General features: G+C 41.1%; 1 protein-coding gene across 5 annotated transcripts in view; it reads right to left on the bottom strand.

Moving 5' to 3' along the window:
- ELF1 (E74 like ETS transcription factor 1) overlaps positions 1–20,292 on the bottom strand; it is a 127,116-nt gene that overhangs the window by 9,599 nt on the left and 97,225 nt on the right. For all 5 annotated transcript variants that reach the window (XR_004442721.1, XR_004442719.1, XR_004442720.1 and 2 more), the window contains 6 exons: positions 18,254–18,434; positions 12,816–12,923; positions 11,246–11,413; positions 3,704–3,787; positions 2,795–2,987; positions 488–937 (listed from right to left, as the gene is read on the bottom strand). Coding sequence is in view for 1 of the 5 variants with exons in the window: in XM_033234304.1 (XP_033090195.1) it covers positions 488–937; positions 2,795–2,987; positions 3,704–3,787; positions 11,246–11,413; positions 12,816–12,923; positions 18,254–18,434 (1,184 nt within the window). In the remaining 4 variants the exon portion in view is untranslated. The remainder of the gene's footprint in view (positions 1–487; positions 938–2,794; positions 2,988–3,703; positions 3,788–11,245; positions 11,414–12,815; positions 12,924–18,253; positions 18,435–20,292) is intronic.

The following is a 20,292-nucleotide window of genomic DNA, read 5'->3' as shown; positions in this document are numbered from 1 at the left end:
CACGCCATTCTCCTGCCTCAGCCTCCCGAGTAGCTGGGACTACAGGCGCCCGCCTCCTCGCCCGGCTAGTTTTTTGTATTTTTAGTAGAGACGAGGTTTCACCGGGTTAGCCAGGATGGTCTCGATCTCCTGACCTCGTGATCCGCCCGCCTCGGCCTCCCAAAGTGCTGGGATTACAGGCTTGAGCCACCGCGCCCGGCCTAGATAACTTCTTATATGGCTCAATCCAGTTATACAAAGGTATAGTGAACTACACTTAAACTGACAGAAAAATGTCAATAATGTCAAAATGTAAATGAAGGGACCAGTGGCATAATTAGAGGACTGACGTAATATATACTGCTCCTGAAAAATCCGGTAACCAAGAGTTCTAGCTTGAAATCTATATACTTTTATTTTCATTTCTGAATCTTGACCCACTTAACAAATAATGCCTCTGGTCAGAAACATATTGAAGTGATAAGCATCAGTAGTTTGGTTTTCTCACCTAATACTCTGAACAGAAGAATTTAATGTTTCATCCTGCATGGTACTGGTTCTAGCTGCTTCTCCCTCTGGGACAGCCTGTACTGGCTGTACTACATGAACAGTCCGGAAGAGCTGGGTAGGATATGGAGACTGCGTGGGCTGCACTGTCCTCAAAACTTCTGATGGCTGTGCAACTTCCACAGGATCTTTGGGTTTTGCAGCTTTAGAATTCCCTGGTTTTAGAACTGTAGTGGCTCCTCCTTTTACCCCTGGACTTGAAGAGACTCTCGACCGGCTGGCTTGATTCCTATTTGAAGTGGCTGATGAAGATAGTGATGGATCTGAAGACTCTATGCTGGAACTTGGATCCTCATCATTTATATATATAAGATCTTTTGGCATTTCTTTAAACTGATACACCAAGCGCTGACCTTCCACTTTTGCCAGAATACCCCTTTGGTAATAGTACCTATTCAAAGCAGACAATTTCATTAATATTTTATTCAATCAAACATCAAGTAAAATATTCAACAAAATCAAATTTCCCTAATCATAAAAAAAACTTTAAAGTTGGAATCAAACTAATGAGAAAAGAATTTCTAAATAGAGAACAGTTATTTCATATAAGATAAACATACATTTATGCACAGATAAAGTTCTTATTACCAACTAAATCTAAAACTAATGCTGGTTGGGGGACTGTTGATAGAGTATGTGAAATCTTCTGGTCTTTCATTTTTCTTCCTCTATCTTTCTGCTAATTTATTTGCTTATTTATTTAGAGACAGAGTCTTGCTCTGTTGCCCAGGCTGGAGTGCAGTGGCATGATCACAGCTCACTGCAGCCTTGAACTCCTGGCCTTAAGCAATCTTTCCACCTCAGCCTCCCAAGTAGCTGGGACCACAGGCGCATGCTACCACACTCGGCTAATTTTTGCATTTGCAGAGACTGGGTTTTGCCATGTTGCCCAGGCTGGTCTGGAACTCCCAGGCTGAAACGTTGCTTCTTTCTCGGCCTCCCAAAATGCTGGGATTATAGAAGCGAGCCACCACACTTGGCCCCTTTCTGCCAGCTTGCCAGGATCATCAAAACTACGAAAAGCCTCAATAAATTGTTTCTCCTCTGCAGCTTTCTAGAAATGTTCCTACTAGGCAAACTGTATTAGTTTAAATTTGATTCAGTAAATGTAATTGACTTTTGTGTATAAAACTTAATGATATGCAATAGAAGTGATCCAACTTTTTGTCATCTATTTTAATAAAATCAAGAACCTAAAAAATGTACATTAAAAAATCCAAAAACTGTAATTAAAGAATTCTAGTTTAAGATTGCCAAATTTAATATCTATATCTATCCTCTAAGTCATTCAGATCATTCTTATTTCCAATAAATCTCTCTCAAATACATGCATATCTTGAAAAATAAATGACAGAGTCACCAAAAAATGAACTAAAAGTGAGCTTAAGAATAAAATGTTGGCCGGGCGCGGTGGCTCAAGCCTGTAATCCCAGCACTTTGGGAGGCCGAGGCGGGTGGATCACGAGGTCAGGAGATCGAGACCCTCCTGGCTAACACGGTGAAACCCCGTCTCTACTAAAAATACAAAAAAAAAAACTAGCCGGGCGCGGTGGCGGGCGCCTGTAGTCCCAGCTACTCGGAGGCTGAGGCGGGAGAATGGCGGGAACCCGGGAGGCGGAGCTTGCAGTGAGCCAAGATCGCGCCACTGCACTCTAGCCTGGGCGACACAGCGAGACTCCGCTCTCAAAAAAAAAAAAAAAAAGAATAAAATGTTACTCTTGTCCAAAGTTCTCATGATGTCTAGTAGTACTCTTGAAGCACTAATTTATTCTACCATAATAACTAACATATCATACCTGCAATTCATGTTTGAGAATGCACTCTCCTTTTTTTTTTGAGACAGGTCTCACTCTGGTTGCCCAAGCTGGAGTTCAGTGGTGCAATCTCGATCACTGCAGCCTCAACCTCCCGGGCTCAGGTGATCCTCCCACCTCAGCCTGCCGAATAGCTGGGACCACAGGTGCACACCACCATGTCTGGCTAATTTTTTGTATTTTTAGTAGAGACAGGGTTTTGCCACGTTGCCCAGGCTGGTCTTAAACTCCTGGACTCAAGCAATCCACCAGCCTCAGCCTCCCAAAGTGTAGGGATTACAGGCATTAGCCACCGTACCCGGCTGAAAATGTACTCTCTTATTACGTACTTGCATTACCACTACTGGTGCTTTGCTGAATTTAAGCTTAATATTTTTTTTTAGGATTCAGGAAATGATATTCTTAACAAAATAAAATACCAAAACTTCACATACCTGAGTGCTCTTCCCATGGTCTCATAATTCATGTCAGGTTTGTTTTTGTGCTTCCCCCACAACCTGGACACTGCTTTAGAATCCACCAATTTAAAAATGCCTTTCTCTCGCTGGGTCCACTTGATGTATTTAGGACAAGTAGCCTTGTCCTGGAGCAGTGCCAGTAAAAACTCCCAAAGATAAATTGTGTTTCCTGAAACAAAAACAATTTCTTTCTAAATGACCAAAATTTCATTTAAAAGAACATCATAAAAGACAACTAGAAGTCTTAGAAGTGTCATTCATATTTATACAAAAACATTACATAATTCAGTTAGTATTGGTGACATAATTTAGTTAGTATGGGTGATATAATGGTCATACTTTTCAGCATCTAATAAAGATCTTTTTATTAGTCCCATATAAAATACGCGAACAAAGAAATCTTGTCATAAGATTTGTGATGAATTAGGAGAAAGTACTTTGAGATAATTTTTTTCTGTCTCTTTGTGAACTCTCTCCTTTCAACCGTTGTTCTCTTTAGATTAGAGCCAGCAGGTCAGCCATAACAGTTTTCTTCAAATTTGGGCAACAGTTATAAAAATGCTTGAATTTCAAGACAACATGTTGAAGGGCCTATGAACTGAAAATCTAATCCGGTTAAATTCTTCCAAGAGTCTCATTATTACATGAAAACAATAGATTATTTGGACAGGTAAGTGAAAATCACTCAAATGAGTTTCTTGGTCTACTTTACTATCAGTTTTCCTTTAAGAATTTGGCAAATGTATCTAATAAGCATGTGGCAGCAGTAAGATCCATTGCAGGATATCAAGAAAGCTGGTGGTTTCTAGTTGTAACAGGCAGGTGCTATAAAGCACTCTGAGTGTTACTTGACCTATAAGTATTACACGGAAATTACAGTAGTACCCTTTCCATCTTTGTTTTTCTTCTTTACAGATATGTTTGGCGTAGTGGCTGGGGAATCTGGTCGTGGTGGTTTCGTTTTTCTCCCTGAAATAAAAACAGCTCTGCATAAATATTTGCCTTCAAAAGTGACAAAAATGGACAATTCAGCTATTTTGTCAAGTGCCAAATGTTTTTATACATGGGTCACATATACTGGTCTCTTAAAATGCTGTTTGATAAAAGGAAAACAACTTTAATAAAACTTGGACATTAAACCACAAGCACACTTATGTAAGAAATGGTACCTCTGACACCTCAGTTTATATCTGTAAAAATGAAGTTAATTTAAAATACAATAGCTTGCCTTTGAAGTACCCATACTGGTAGCACTTTCTTTTTTTTTTTTTTGAGACGGAGTCTCACTCTGTCACCCGGGCTGGAGTGCAGTGGCCGGATCTCAGCTCATTGCAAGCTCCGCCTCCCGGGTTTACGCCATTCTCCTGCCTCAGCCTCCCGAGTAGCTGGGACTACAGACGCCCGCCACCTCGCCCGGCTAGTTTTTTGTATTTTTTAGTAGAGACGGGGTTTCACCGTGTTAGCCAGGATGGTCTTGATCTCCTGACCTCGTGATCCGCCCATCTCGGCCTCCCAAAGTGCTGGGATTACAGGCTTGAGCCACCGCGCCCGGCAGGTAGCACTTTCTTAAGCTTTTGGAGAATGCTTTTGACATTGGTAGAACATGGGCTCTACCATGTCTGTCTGTCTATTGATTATACCAGCTTTTTAAGATAGGAGAAGTGGATTTTTAGCTTTTTTCTCTATTAAATAATTTCTGTATACAGTTAGTTCTCAAGTATAAGAAACTTCCCAAACTCTAGAAATACAGAAAATATGTGAGGCAAAATTTTGGTGAACCACATAAATACTATCCTTCTGTGTATTTCTAAAAACATCTCGTTTTTCTGTACCTTTCAATTAACAACAAACTTCATAGTTATCTTACCCGCCATCAATATCTAAATAAGTCCATCCCAATAGTCTCAGAGTGGGGTCGATAAACTATTCTAAAGCCCTATTTGTGATCTTCTTTTGCCAAGTATCTAGAACCATGGCCTAGTAGCACCACTGCCTTGTATTTAGGTTTAGATCATGATCATGCTGTCTGAACATACTACCAATCTATAGGTGAGAAACAATGAAGAGTTACTACCTCCTACCCCAACATTCTTGAGGCTGCCACTCTGGTTTGGATTACTGTGATGAATTCTACGTAAATATAATACAGGGCAGGACAATAACTGAGAAAAGCAGAATTTTACAGCTAAAAAAAAAAAAATCACAAGGTCAGTGACAATCTATCCCCAGAAATGGAATAGGAAAACGTTTCTGAAGTCATTTGGGTGAATGAGAGGAAGGGAGTAAAGTGTCAAAAAGCCCACTCTTCAGTCTCTAAGACTGCCAAATGTATGCTAGTCAGCCAGGTATCCTGACTTTCATTACTGCAGACATCTGCAGAGAACCTTCAGGAGACAGATTCTTCTGGCTGTGTTCATGATAACAAGTATTAGAAGCCAAGACTTCAGTAACTCCCACCTTATTTTATGCTATTAATATATACCAGCTTAACAAAAATAGATATCATCTTTATTTCCACTACTTTGCTCCACTAGCTTTAGTTACAACAGATGGTGCCAGTAAAAACTCCCAACCCAGTATCCATCCTCTCCAACATCTTCCTAATCATTCAAGGTGGCAATGTACAAAGCTTCAGACAAATTATAGCTTGGTTATAGAATTTTTGGTTGACAGTGATTTCTTCTCAGCTCTTTGAAAATGTCTAATTCTTTCAGTCTCTCCTAGGAGCTTCTAAACGGCCAATCTAAAAAAAAAAAAAAAATCAATCCTCTTGAAGTAATGTAGTTTCTCCCTGGTTTGCTTCTTTTTTTGTTGGAGCGGGGAGAACTTGAAGAGAGGTCTTTGGTGTTCCGCATTTTTATCAACAACGCATTTAGGCCTAGATTTATTGTAGCTGACCTACTCAGGATTTACAATGCTGAGGATTAATGTGATTCTGGAAAATTCTTAGTCACTATCTCTCGAATATTGTCTCTTCCTCACTTTTCATATTCTCTGTTTCTGGAACTTTGATTAAACATGTAGACCTTTTCATTTAGTTCTCCATGTCTGTAACTCTTTCATATTTTTTAATTCACACCAAATCTATTGGAGTTTGCTAATTCTTTCTTAGCAGTGACTAGTCTATGTTTTAATCCACACATTATGTTTTCAATTCCATTTCATTTTTTTGTGTTTTTTTTTTTTTTTTTTTTTTGGAGACGGAGTCTTGCTCTGTCACCTGGGCTGGAGTGCAGTGGCCAGATCTCAGCTCACTGCAAGCTCCGCCTCCCGGGTTTACGCCATTCTCCTGCCTCAGCCTCCCGAGTAGCTGGGACTACAGGCGCCCGCCACCTCGCCCGGCTAGTTTTTTGTATTTTTTTAGTAGAGACGGGGTTTCACCGTGTTCGCCAGGATGGTCTTGATCTCCTGACCTCGTGATCCGCCCGTCTCGGCCTCCCAAAGTGCTGGGATTACAGGCTTGAGCCACCGCGCCCGGCTTTTTTGTGTTTGAGATAGAGTCTCACTCTGTCGCCCAGGCTGGAATGCAGTTGTGCGATCTTGGCTCACTGCAACCTCTGCCTCATGGGTTCAAGCCATTCTCATGCCTCAGCTTCCCAAGTAGCTGGGATTACAGGCACGTACCACCACGCCGGGCTAATTTTTTTCCGTATTTTTAGTAGAGATTGGGTTTCACTATGTTGCTCTCGAATTCCAGACCTCAGGTCGTCTGCCCACCTCGGACGCCCAAAGTACTAGGAATACAGGCATGAGCCACTGAGCATGGCCCAACTGCATTTCTTATTTCTATAAATTCCATTTGGTTCTTTATCATACCAATAGTTTTTCAATATTAAGTAGAATATTAGTCTTTTATTTTTTAAGCAGCTGTGTTGAGGTATAACTGACTTATAATAAACTACATATATTTGGTGTTTATAATTTGACAAGTTGGGACTATGTAAAACCACCACTACATTCAAAACAATGAATATATTCATCACCCCAAAAGTACTTTATGCCCTTTTGTAATCCTTACATCTCGCCCTTCCTCACCCTGCCCAATCCACAGGCAACCACTCATCTGTTTCCTGTCATTATAGATTAGTTTGTAGTTTCTAGAGCTTTATATAAATATAAAACTGACCCTCAAAGAAAATACAGCTTTGAACTGCACAGGCCCACTTATATAGGGATCTTTTTTCAATAAAAGTTACATCAAGTGTGCCTGTGTCTCCTGCCTCCCCCCTTCCACTTGCGCTACTCCTGAGACAGCAAGACCAAACCCTTTTTTTACCTCCTCCCTCCTCAGCCTAGCCAACATAAACACAACAAGCATGAAGACCTTTGGCCAGGCAGGGTGGTTCACACCTGTAATCCCAGCATTGTAGAAGGCCAAACCAGGAGGAATGCTTGAGTTTAGTTTAAGTTAAGTTTAAGACCAAGCTAGGCAACACAGCGAGACCCACCTCTACAAAAATAAAAAGTTAGCTGGGTGTGGTAGGGCTAGCCTGTAGTCTCAGCTATTCAAGAGGCTGAGGTGGGAGGATTGCTTGAGCCCAGGAGTTCCAAGTTGCACTGAGCTATGATCTTGCCATTGCACTCCAGCCTGGGTGACAGAGCAAGACCCTGTCTCAAAAAAAAATAAAAAATAAAAAAAAATAAAGGCCTTTATTGATCCACATCTGCTTAATAAATAGTAAATGTATTTTCTCTTCTTAATGATTTTCTTTCTTTCTTTCTTTTTTTCTTTTTTTTCAGACGGAGTTTCACTCTTGTTACCCAGGCTGGAGTGCAATGGTGTGATCTTGGCTCAGCACAACCTCCGCCTCCCAGGTTCAAGCAATTCTCCTGCCTCGGCCTCCTGAGTAGTTGGGATTACAGGCATGTGCCACCAGGCCTGGCTAATTTTGTATTTTTAGTAGAGACGGGGTTTCTGCATGTTGGTCAGGCTGATCTCGAACTCCCGACCTCAGGTGATCCGCCCACCTTGGCCTCCCAAAGTGCTGGGATTATAGGCATGAGCCACCACGCCCGGCCTATGATTTTCTTAATATTACATTTTCTCTTCCCTAACTTATTTTATTGTAAGAATACAGTATTTAATACATATAACATACAAAATATGTATTAACTGACTGTGTATGTTACCAATAAGGCTTCCAGTTTCCAGTCAACAGTTGGTTATTAGTAGTTAACTTTTTGGGGAGTCAAAAGTTTTACATGGATTTTTGGCTGCAGAAGTTGACACTCCTAACCCCCACATTGTTTGGGGATAAACTGTAGAAGCATATTTTTTCTTCTGGCTTCCTTCTCCTAGCACAATTATTTTGAGAGATTCATCCATTTTTGTTGAATGTACCAATTGTATATTGTTCTATTTTTGAGTGGTATTTTTATCGTGTTGATGAAAGTGCCACTGCACTCCAGCCTGGGTGAGAGAACGAGACTCCATCTCAAAAAAAAAAAAAAAAAAAAAAAAGATACACAAATGTTCTTAGCAGCATTATTTGTAGCTGCCCCAAATTGGAAACAACCCAAATCTCATTAACTGCTGATTGGGTAAACAAATACTACATATTTAAAAAAAATTTGGGCCGGGCGCGGTGGCTCAAGCCTGTAATCCCAGCACTTTGGGAGGCCAAGACGGGCGGATCACAAGGTCAGGAGATCGAGACCATCCTGGCTAACACGGTGAAACTCCGTCTCTACTAAAAAAAATACAAAAAAACTAGCCGAGCGATGTGGCGGGCGCCTGTAGTCCCAGTTACTCGGGAGGCTGAGGCAGGAGAATGGCGTAAACCCGGGAGGCGGAGCTTGCAATGAGCTGAGATCGCGCCACTGTACTCCAGCCTGGGCGACAGGGCGAGACTCCGTCTCAAAAAAAAAAATTTGTACATAAATGGTCGGGCGCGGTGGCTCATCCATGTAATCCCAGCACTTGGGAGGTCGAGGCGATGGATCACTTGAGGTCAGGAGTTCAAGGCCAGCCTGGCCAACATGGTGAAACCTCATCTCTACTAAAAATACAAACATTAACCAGGCGTGGTGGCGCATGCCTTTAATCCCAGCTACCTGGGAGGCAGAGACAGGAGAATCACCTGAACCCAAGAGGTGGAAGATGAAGTGAGTTGAGATCAGCCGTTTATGTACAAATTTTTCTATAAACACCGTGAACCCTGGGCCTGTCTTAACCTGGGTTTACAACTAGATTTTAAACTACCACTGACATTAGGAATTGCCAGCCATGCAATTAACAAAGACATAGCCCCAGGGCTGTAATAACTATGGAGAACCAGGCAGAAGCTCTTACAGAATTGCTCAGGTGGGTTATACATTCAACCCAGGCCATACAAGATTTCATCAGATAAAGCCCTGTTGAAGGTGAATTCACATTTTGGTATCACAGAATACATGAGGAAGACACTTTCTGAGTGAGAAGCAGCAGACACAGGAAACCCTAGGATTAGTTCTCTAAGAATCACACATAATAGAATCATTAAATAGAAACTTTACATAGTATGATTAGAGTTTTTAAAGCAAAAGAAAAAAAACAGTGTCAAAGAATAAGGCTATTAAAAAAGACTAGGTGGGAACTTCCTCTTCTAGTCAAGATGGAATAACACAACATGGATTTATCTTCCCACCTGAAACAATTAAAAACACAGAAAAAATGTATGAAACAATGGTACGGAAGAAATTGGACATCGGTCAACAAAAGTCAGTGATCCCCAAGAGACAGGAAATAAATGAGGCAAGTCCTATGATTGCCCCACCTTAATACATGAAGAAAAAATTTTTTGGAAAGTAATGTTTTTGAAAAATATTTAATGTATACTTAACATGTGATCCAGCCATTCCACTACTAAGTATTTACCCAAAACAAATTAAACCAGAATTTCTGTACTCAGAGGCCTGGCTGAATGGGACCCAAGCTTCCTTGACATCCGTCTGCGCCAATGGGTGGATTTTTTCCCCCCAAGAAGGTATATCCCTGCAAGGGTCCCAGTTACATGCGGAGGTCTCTGTCCAATACCCCATCTTGCATAGCCCAAGATCTAAGCTTCTGCCTCAACATAAGCAATAAAACCAAAGCCCCTTGGCATATCCTTCTCAGCCCTTCTGAGCTGCTGCAGTGTCGGCTCCTGTTTACTATTTTTTATTTTCCTCTTCATATTCGGCTCTTGGAATTTCCCTGACTTTCACATGAACTTAGGTTACTGGGTGGGTGGTGATGCTATTAATCAAGACATTATACTCAAAATACTAAGCAAGCATGAATAGAATCAGAAGGCAATAAAATGGAAAAGGTGTCAGACTTTAGAATGCAAGTGTGGTCCTAATTGGCAAAATATTAAAAATTCCCATTCAACACATCCTAACATACTCCTCTTCAGTTACTTACCTGTTGATTTCCAACCCATTGTATTTTTTCCAACTGGAGTCTTATACTGGAATCACTGGTACAGACCGGAGGCTTTCAAACAATAACCCCTGGGAAGAAAGCTGACTAGCCCTTACCCAAGGATGAAAGGGTTTAGATAGAAATCTGAGGCTTTAAAAAGTTGGAAAATCCCTTTTCTGTAAGATAGACCAAACATTTTTAAAGTATAAAATAATTTAATTATTATAATTTTTTTTTTGAGATGGAGTTTCCCTCTTGTTGCCCAGGCTAGAGTTCGATGGTGTGGTCTCAGCTCACTGCAACCTCCACCTCCTGGGTTCAAGTGATTCTCTTGCCTCAGCTTCCCAAGTAGCTGGGATTACAGGCACCTGCCATCACGCCTGGCTAATTTTTGTATTTTTAGTAGAGATGGGGTTTCCCTGTATTGGCCAGGCTGGTCTCAAACTCCTGACCTCAGGTTATCCACCCACCTCTGCCTCCCAAAGTGCTGGGATTAAAGGCGTGAGCCACCGTACCTGGCCCAAAAATTTAATTTTTTTAAAACAAATGACTCTACTATGAAGAAATACCTCTTTTTCTTATTTATTTTTTATTTTATTTTATTTTATTTCTTAGAGATAGGTTTTCACTCTGTTGCCCAGGCTGGAGTGCAGTGGCATGATCTTAGCTCTCTGAAACCTGTAACTCCTGAGCTCAAGGGATCCTCCACCTTGGCCTCCCAAGTATCTAGGACTACAGGTGCCCACCATGCCTGGCTAATTCTTAAAATTTTTTGTAGAGATGAGGTCTTGCTTTGTTGCCCAGGCTGGTCTCAAACTCCTGGCCTCAAGCAATCTTCTTGCCTCGGCCTCCTAAAGTGCTGGGGTTACAGGCATGAATCTCCGTGCCTGGCCAAGAAATACCTCGTATTTCCATTTTGTGCCTTCAATATTTTTCTTACATAAGTTTGAACTGCTGTAGGAAAGAACTACATAGAATAAAAATGACATCTAGATTTTACATCAAGACTTGACTGTGTGCCCTAAATGAAGTAACCCACCTACCCTTTTTCCTCTTAGGCTGTTCTGGTGATGAGGCTCCTGGTGAGTCTGCGTATTTTTCTTGCACCTGCTGTGTCTCCATCACTTCAGGAATCCCATCTAATGTGACGGATACATGGGTGACTGGGGCAACAACCATGTCATCTTCAGGTGAACTGAATATATTATTATCTAATGAAAATAAAATCAACTAATTATAGTCCACTGTGTATTATAAGTAAAAAACGATTGACAAAATTTCTTGTTTTTATTATGACTAGAAGATTAAAGTAGAAATAAAATCTTGAAATCTATTCCTGCTTTTAATTTCCTCTTCCCTAAATCAAATACCCTAAACCAGTCTAGGCGCAGCTGAGCTATTTCAATGTCTTTCTTACTTGACTTCCTATCACCAGTGTGTCTCATTTCTCCTCTTGATTATTCACATTGCTGTGAGAGTTATTTTCTGAAACCTAAGTCTGACCTGACCATATTCCTCTACACAAAAACTTTATACCCGGAAAATTAGGGGGAAAAAAAAAAAAAAACCTGACGTATCTTTCCATAGTTCATAGGAAAAACAAAAAACAAAAATGAAAAAAATATAAGCACAACCCATCTCTACAGCATGCCTTACAAAGCTTCTGTAATCTAGTTCCAAACCTACCTTTCCAATCTCATTTCCCACCCACCATGAAGCTTACACTTCAACCACACCAAAACATCTTGATCTCAAAAGATTTCATTCATTTTCTTTAACAGATCTGTGTCCTGTATGTTTACCTCTATTCCCTCCAGCTTGAAGGACCTTTCATGTCTCTTCTACCTATTAAAAGCTTGTCGTTTACAGCCCACGTCAGAATACTCCTTTAATGAAGCCAGTCTCTGATATTCTCAGCTAGAATACTCACTGCTTCTAGAGCAATTTGCTATCACTCTTGTGGCCTTTATTCTTGGCTTTGTAGTTATTTACATAAGTAACTGTCTTCAAAATTAAACTGTAAGCTTGAGGAAAGGAACAATATCTACTCATTTGTAGCTCATGTTATTGCTTAATTATTGCTGCTGTGAATATAGTAAATATTCAATAAATATTTTGGAATGATTTAGTAATAATTTACTTTATGAATTTGATTGTCAGAAAAGCTCAAAGGAGAACATGAAATTTAAAGCAGATCAATAATGTGGCAGTGAATTTTATGCCATGATGTGTTAGTAAAATTTTCAATAGATTGTTGCCTATTTGCTGATAAATAACTACAGAGATGACTAAATTATAATCATTTGGGCCCTTGATACCCTAATACTCTGATCAATATGTTAGGAGAAGAAATTCTGTATGATCTTCTATTTGGTAACTAATAAATTATATATTTTTTGTTCCCAAAGGCTTCATTCTCAAATTAAAATGTCGCCTTTAACTCTATATTTTTGCAAAAGCATCTCAATTCCTACTATACCTTAAAATGTGATTGTGACAAAAAATATATAACATCATTTCTAATCTCTTGAGTTTACTATCTAATAGAGAAAGATGGCAGGAGTGACTTAACGAAGTACATAAACATGAACAATCATAACCATAACCACTCACTTAATCGTTTTTCATCCAGCATAGGGCCAGGAGAATCCATATTGAGGAGTGCCTCAGCAGCCTCAATAGTTTCAATTGTTTCATCCCCGTCATGACAAGAAGCTTCAACTGCAACACATTTAAAGAGAAAATTAAATTAGCCACAAGACATCTGTTACTCTGAACGTCATACACTGCTTATCTCTAGAAGCAGAACACATCATTTAATATTTTAGTTTATATACATATAAACTATAAACACATAAAATTATACTAAACCTGGCCGGCACAGTGGCTCATTCCTGTAATCCTGCACTCTGGGAGGCCAAGGCAAGCAGATTGCTTGAGGTCAGGAGTCTGAGACTGGCCAACATGGAGAAACCCCGTTTCTATTAAAAATACAAAAAAATCAGCTGGGCGTGGTGGCATGCACCTGTAGTCCCAACTACTCAGGAGACTGAGACAGGAGAAATGCTTGAACCCAGAAGGTGGAGAATGCAGTGAGCCGAGACTGAACCACTGCACTCCAGCCTGGGTGACAGAGCGAGACTCTGTTTAAAAAAAAAAAAAAAATTACATTAAAAAATCAATAGTTCCTTAATATTAAATAGCCAACCAGCATTCAAATGTCCAATTGTGTTAAAAAATCATAAATGGTGGCAGTGCAAGGAAAGACAAGACAGTTTTTGTTTTTTTTTTAAATCAAATTAAGTCTGCATATCGCAATTGACTGATACATTTCTGAGTTGCCATTCATGTGTCTAGCTTTTTTTACTTTGTAATTTATTTGTTGAAGAAATCAGGCTGTTTATTCATGTAGAGTTTCCCATAGTTTGGATTTTGCCAACTATATTCCTATTGTGTAGCTTAACATGTTTTTCTACACCCCCTCTAACTGAGTAGTCATATCTGGAGGCTTGATGAAATTCAAGTTTAATTTTTTCTGGCAAGACTAAGAAACAATTTATGTATTCTGATGACAGCTCAAAATATAATCTAAGCCTCAAATTTCATAAAATCATTAAATCTTTCTGGTTTTGCTTTTTTTTGAGACAAGATCTTACCCTGTCTCCCAGGCCAGAGTGTAGTGGCTCAATTATAGCTCACTGTAACCATAAACTCCTAGGCTCAAACAATCCTACCACCTCAGCCTCCCGAGTAGCCAGGACTACAGGCTCAGGCCACCATGCCCAGCTAATTTTTAAAGTATTTTGTGGGCCGGGCGCGGTGGCTCAAGCCTGTAATCCCAGCACTTTGGGAGGCCGAGACGGGCGGATCACGAGGTCAGGAGATCGAGACCATCCTGGCTAACATGGTGAAACCCCGTCTCTACTAAAAACTACAAAAAACTAGCCAGGCGAGGTGGCGGCGCCTGTAGTCCCAGCTACTCGGGAGGCTGGGCAGGAGAATGGCATGAACCCGGGAGGCGGAGCTTGAAGTGAGCTGAGATCCGGCCACAGCACTCTAGCCTGGGCGACTGAGCGAGACTCCGTCTCAAAAAAAAAAAAAAAAAAATTTTGTGGAGACAGGGTCCTGCTATATTGCTCACACTAGCCTTGAATTCCTGGGCTCAGGTGATCCTCCCTCCTCAGCCTCCCAAAGTTCTGGGATTACAGGTGTGAGCCACTGCATCTGGTCAAATTTTTTATTATGAAAATTTTAAACAAAATAAAGAATTGTGGAGTACAGTATATATAATGAATCCCCATGTGCCCATTCCCAGCTTCAACTATTATCACCAAATAGCCAATCTTCTTTCAACCATACCCCACTCACTGCCCCTGAGTCCTTACCCTCTGTATAGGATTATTTTGAAGGAATCTAAGATACCATATTTTATCTCTAAATACCTCAGCATGTGTATTTAAAAGATGTCTAACACAATACTACTATCATATCTTAAATATACTAACAATAATTTTTTTTTTTTTTTGATACAAAGTTTCATTCTCGTTGCCCAGGATGGAGTACAATGGCGTGACCTTGGCTAACTGCAACGTCTGCCTTCCAGATTCAAGAGATTCTCTTGCCTCAGCCTCCCGAGTAGCTGGGATTACAGGCATGCGCCACCATGCCCAGCTAATTCTGTATTTTCAGTAGAGACAGGATTTCTCCATGTTGGTCAGGCGGGTCTTGAACTCCCAACCTCAGGTGATCCACCCACCTCGGCCTCCCAAAGTGCTGGGATTACAAGTGTCAGCCACCCAGCCCACACTAATTCTTTAATATCATCTATTACGGGCTGAATGGTATCCCCCAAAATTCTATGTTGACATGCTAACCCACAGTACCTCTGAATGTCTTTAAAGAGATAAACGAGTTAAAATGAGGTTATTAGTGTAGGCCCTAATCCAATATGGTTAGTGTCCCTCTAAGATGAAATATGAACACAGGCAGGTACAAAAGGGAAGACTATGGGAAGACACTGGAAGACAGTCACCTATAAGTCCAGAAAGAAGCCTCAGAAGGAACTAACCCTACCAATACCTTGATCTCAGACTTCTAGCTTCCAGAACTGTGAGAAAATCAGTGTCTCATTTGAGCCACCCAGTCTGTGGTGCTTTCTTGTGGCAGTCCTAGCAAACTACCACATCATCTGAAGTGCCACCTAACACATGTAAGAACAAAAATGTCCTATCCTTATTCTTTCTTCCCCTAGAGCTTCTCAAAGGCTACCCGTCGTACCCATTGGGGAATAAGGAAGATTACGAGGTTCTTCCCTTTTTCATGACATTGCTCAGAAAAGGATAGAAGAGTTAAAAAGTTTTGGTAAGTTGGGAGGTAACGGAAAGGGAAGAAAAAACGCAAAGAGAGAATCTGGTTTTCAAGATCTGGCTTGCCTTCTACACCCATTCCACATCAGTTCTATTTTCTAGGAAAGAACCTGTCTACATCTTGTCATCTGCTGTCTTCAGGTCTAAATGCAAGGGAGTGACGCACTGAAGGGAAGAGGCAATTCCTTCTCCTAAAGATCTAATACCTGCTTTCCTAGATTCAATTTCCTCTCTGAGGGCTAATGCCTTCCCTGATGACTAGAATTAGGAAGAAATACTCCTTCGATAAAGACAGTGGTCCTCAACTTGCAAAGAGTGTAGCCTTACCCTAAGGCTTTAAAAGTTACATCCTTGACCGTGTGCGGTGGCTCAAGCCTGTAATCCCAGCACTTTGGGAGGCTGAGACGGGCGGATCACGAGGTCAGGAGATCGAGACCATCCTGGCTAATATGGTGAAATCCCGTCTCTACTAAAAATACAAAAACTAGCTGGGCAAGGTGGCGGGCGCCTGTAGTCCCAGCTACTCGGGAGGCTGAGGCAGGAGAATGGCCTAAACCCGGGAGGCGGAGCTTGCAGTGAGCTGAGATCCGGCCACTGCACTCCAGTCCGGGTGACAGCACAAGACTCTGCCTCAAAAAAAATAAAAAATAAAAAAATAATAAATAAAAGTTACATCCTTACCCTAAGGCTTTAAAAGTTACATCAGAATACACTGCTACACCCCCACTAACTACAAGCCAGATACATGCATAGTGGTGTTTCTTCTGTTACACAAACAGATCAGAGAGTAATGAATAGAAACTTCTAACCTGATTAGTCGAATTCCCTTACTGGTAAGGGAGAAGTAACTCTAGATTCAACAAAAAACTTTTATTGGTTTGTTCTGAACAAAAAATGTGAATATATGCAAAAAATGCTTTGTAAAAAAAAAAAAGAGTGATATGGTTTGGATTTGTCCTTGGCCAAATCTCATGTAGAATTTTTTTTTTTGAGTCGGAGTCTCGCTCTGTCGCCCGGGCTGGAGTGTAGTGGCCGGATCACCGCCTCCCGGGTTTACGCCATTCTCCTGCCTCAGCCTCCCGAGTAGCTGGGACTATAGGCGCCGCCAACTCGCCCGGCTAGTTTTTTGTATTTTTTAGTAGAGACAGGGTTTCACCGCGTTAGCCAGGATGGTCCCGATCTCCTGACCTCGTGATCCGCCCGTCTCGGCCTCCCAAAGTGCTCGGATTACAGGCTCGAGCCACCGCGCCCGGCCCTCATGTTGAATTTTAAACCCCAATGTTGGAGGAGGAGCCTGGTGGGAGGTGACTGGATCGTGGAGGTGGATTTTCCGCTTGCTATTCTCATGATGGTGAATGAATTCTCATGAGATCTGGTGGTTTGAAAGTGGGTAGTACCCCCACCACCCTGCTTTCTGTTCCTCCTGCTCCAGCGACGTAGGATGTGTCTGCTTCCCCTTTGCCTCCCACCATGACTGTAAGCTTCCTGAGGTCTCCCCAGCCATGCTTCCTGTACAGCCTGCACAACCATGAGCCAATTAAACCTTTTTTCTTTATACGTATTACCCAGTCTCAGGTAGTTCTTTATAGCAGTGTGAGAAGTGACAAAAACAGAGGACAATACAAAGATGAGGTATTGACAACCAATGTTATCAGTGGGGCCTCTCCCTCACCAGATGGATACAGTCATTCTAACTTCCCCCTGATTTAAAATGTTACTGTATCATATGTTAACTTCCTAAATAGATCAGCACCTGCATTTAGACTTACTATTCAGTTCTAAGGCATTGTGCTATATGCTAAGGTAAAGCTGAGAACAAGGCAGCCCCAGTACTTGCCACTATGAAATCTACAGATATACCTTGTCATGCCTATTTCTGATAAACTTTCTTTTACGAATAAAGATGCAAATATTTGCTTCCAAATAGTTTTCTCAAATATCCACAACATCCCTGGCCAAGATATAGGAATGTAAATGAACAGAAAGAGAAAGCATGTACCAGTTTCTAAGTGATGAAAGTATTATTACTACAGTCTCACATTTATGTAGCCTAATCTTCAAGTTTAAAACATCTTACTAGTTCTGACTGAACCAGAAAAGAAATCTATAAATACCAGGACCTTATCATACATGTGGGTCATAGCCCACCATTATGCTTCCTGTGGCAGTGGTAAGAAAAGAACATTCTTCTCTTTTCCTACGAAACAACTTATTTTGTTCACAGGAATATAGAGGAAGGCATATAAGAAAGAACTCAGTGAGCTGGGTGGGGTGGTGCATGACTGTTGTCCCAGTTATTCAGGAGGCTGAGGCAGGAGGATCACTTGAGCCCAGGAGTCCAAGTCTAGGCTGGGCAATACAGTAAGACTCCATCTCTTTAAAAAAAAAAAAGGTGCTCAGTGAAGACTTGATGAATTGACTAGGTTTGGTTCCTTTTACATGCCTCTTATTTTGTCATATTCATCTCAATATATTTAGGAAAGGAGAAATGGGAGATGACAAACAGTACTAAAACCAGCAGATGAAACAGAAAATGTAAATTTCTTCTCTACGTAGGGCTCTAGTTTCTTAAGGTAATACAGTTCAAAACCAAGTTAGGGGCGTTTTATGGCCCACAAACTCAGGATGAGGACACTGCCTAACGCTGTGCTGCAGCAAGGTCCTACTGGATGGAGACACACGCACCTGTAAGGGTGATGTCATCATCATCATCGTCTATGATTTCCTCTTCAGCAACATCCAGTGAACTCTCAGTAATCATGTCATTGGGCTCTTCCACACAGGCTAGACCGGCATAACTATTGAGAATATCAGCACCAGGAACATGTTCCACAATTACGGCAGGAAAAATAGCTGGATCGCCAAGCTGAGGGGTTAGGGAGACGTAAATGAAAACAAAGGATTAACACAGTTTTGCTTTTGTTAAATACTGCTCCAAACTATTTTATACTAGCCATCAATTTAATTTTTAGATTATCAGGCTGTATCTCTACAATCCTTCTAGGCATTAGGAAATTTCTGTCTATTACAACCAAATAATGGCATTAAAATTTAAAAATGGGCCGGGCGCGGTGGCTCAAGCCTGTAATCCCAGCACTTTGGGAGGCCAAGACAGGCGGATCACGAGGTCAGGAGATCGAGACCATCCTGGCTAACATGGTGAAACCCCGTCTCTACTAAAAAATACAAAAAAATTAGCCGGGCGAGCTGGTGGGCGCCTGTAGTCCCAGCTACTCGGGAGGCTGAGGCAGGAGAATGGCGTGAACCCGGGAGGCGGAGCTTGCAGTGAGCTGAGATCCGGCCACAGCACTCCAGCCTGGGCGGCAGAGCGAGACTCCGTCTCAAAAAAAAAAAAAAATTTAAAAATGGAAGCCGGGCGCAGTGACTCATGCCTGTAATCCCAGCACTCTGGGAGGCCGAGGTGAGCAGATCACGAGGTCAAGAGATCAAGACCATCCTGGCTAACGTGGTGAAACCCTGTCTCTACTAAAAATACAAAAATTAGCTGGGCATGGTGGCACACGCCTGTAGTCCCAGCTACTAGGGAGGCTGAGGCAGGAGAATCACTTGAACCTCGGAGGTGGAGGCTGCAGTGAGCCGAGATCGCGCCACTGAATTCAAGCCTGGGTAACAGAGTGAGACTCCATCTCAAAAAAAATAAAATAAAATAAAATAAATGTTAATTAAATAAAATCTCCTGGGTTCAAGCTATCTTCTCAAATGTAAGAAAAAGTTTCTGCTCATAGATAATATAATGCCAGGCACCTTACTATTTTCCTTAAGTAAGTCTGCTATATTCAAAATATTATTTATGAATTCATTACAACTAAGCAGCCTCCATTTTTTAAAATTAATGTTTACTGAACTACCCACTGAGGTTAGACATTACTTCTGTCATAAGAATTTAATTACCCGAACTAAATATGTATCATAGGTGCTAAACAGATAATATCCTTGCCTTCGAGAATGCTATGTTCTGAAATTTATGGTTAATAATCCTAAAACACATTTGGATCGTTTTATTTCAAAATATTTCTTCCTGTTTCAGAAAAGAGGAAGCTAGCTAGAAAAGTAACTGGCTCTTCAAATAGTAAAACAAATTTTAAAACAGAAACTAGGAGGCTCAAAAATTATACTATAGAAGCCAGGCACGGTGGCACGTGCCTGTAGTCCCAGCGACCTAGAAGGCTGAAACAGGAGGATGGCTTGAGCCCAGGAGTTCAAGGCTATACTGTGCTATAATCACAACTGTGACTAGCTACTGCACTTCTGCCTGGGCAACATGGCAAAACCCTGTCACAAAAAAAAAAAAAAAAAAAAGAAAGAAAGAAAGAAAAAATTATACTGTAACTCACACAAATACACTTCACACACCTTAGAGAAAATATATAAAATGTCCAAAGCAAAGTGTAGCTTTCCCTTTTCCTTTTTTGACAGGTAAACTGTAGACATGCAATCCCACCTAGCATGAACATGCACTTGTTAAAACACTTTTCCTTTTCTTTTCTTCTAGGAGCTCAATTAAGCTCCTGGTCTTCTCAAGGTTTAGTCCAGAGTTAAGCACTTTTATGCTGCAAAAACCCTATGTACAAGGTAGGAACAGAGCTCATCACTTCATCCACTGATAAGTCAGAGACAGGCGTGTAAAATGCAATTCACAGGAGCAGTTCTCACCCAAATGAAACCAAAGTATTCCTCCCTATCCAAATCTATTTGGCTCCTGC

Source organism: Trachypithecus francoisi, unplaced genomic scaffold (genome assembly GCF_009764315.1).
Source record: "Trachypithecus francoisi isolate TF-2019V2 unplaced genomic scaffold, Tfra_2.0 Contig01461, whole genome shotgun sequence".
Taxonomy (NCBI): Eukaryota; Metazoa; Chordata; class Mammalia; order Primates; family Cercopithecidae; genus Trachypithecus; species Trachypithecus francoisi.
Note: the sequence above shows the minus strand (reverse complement) of the source record. Positions and strands in the feature narration are given on the sequence as shown.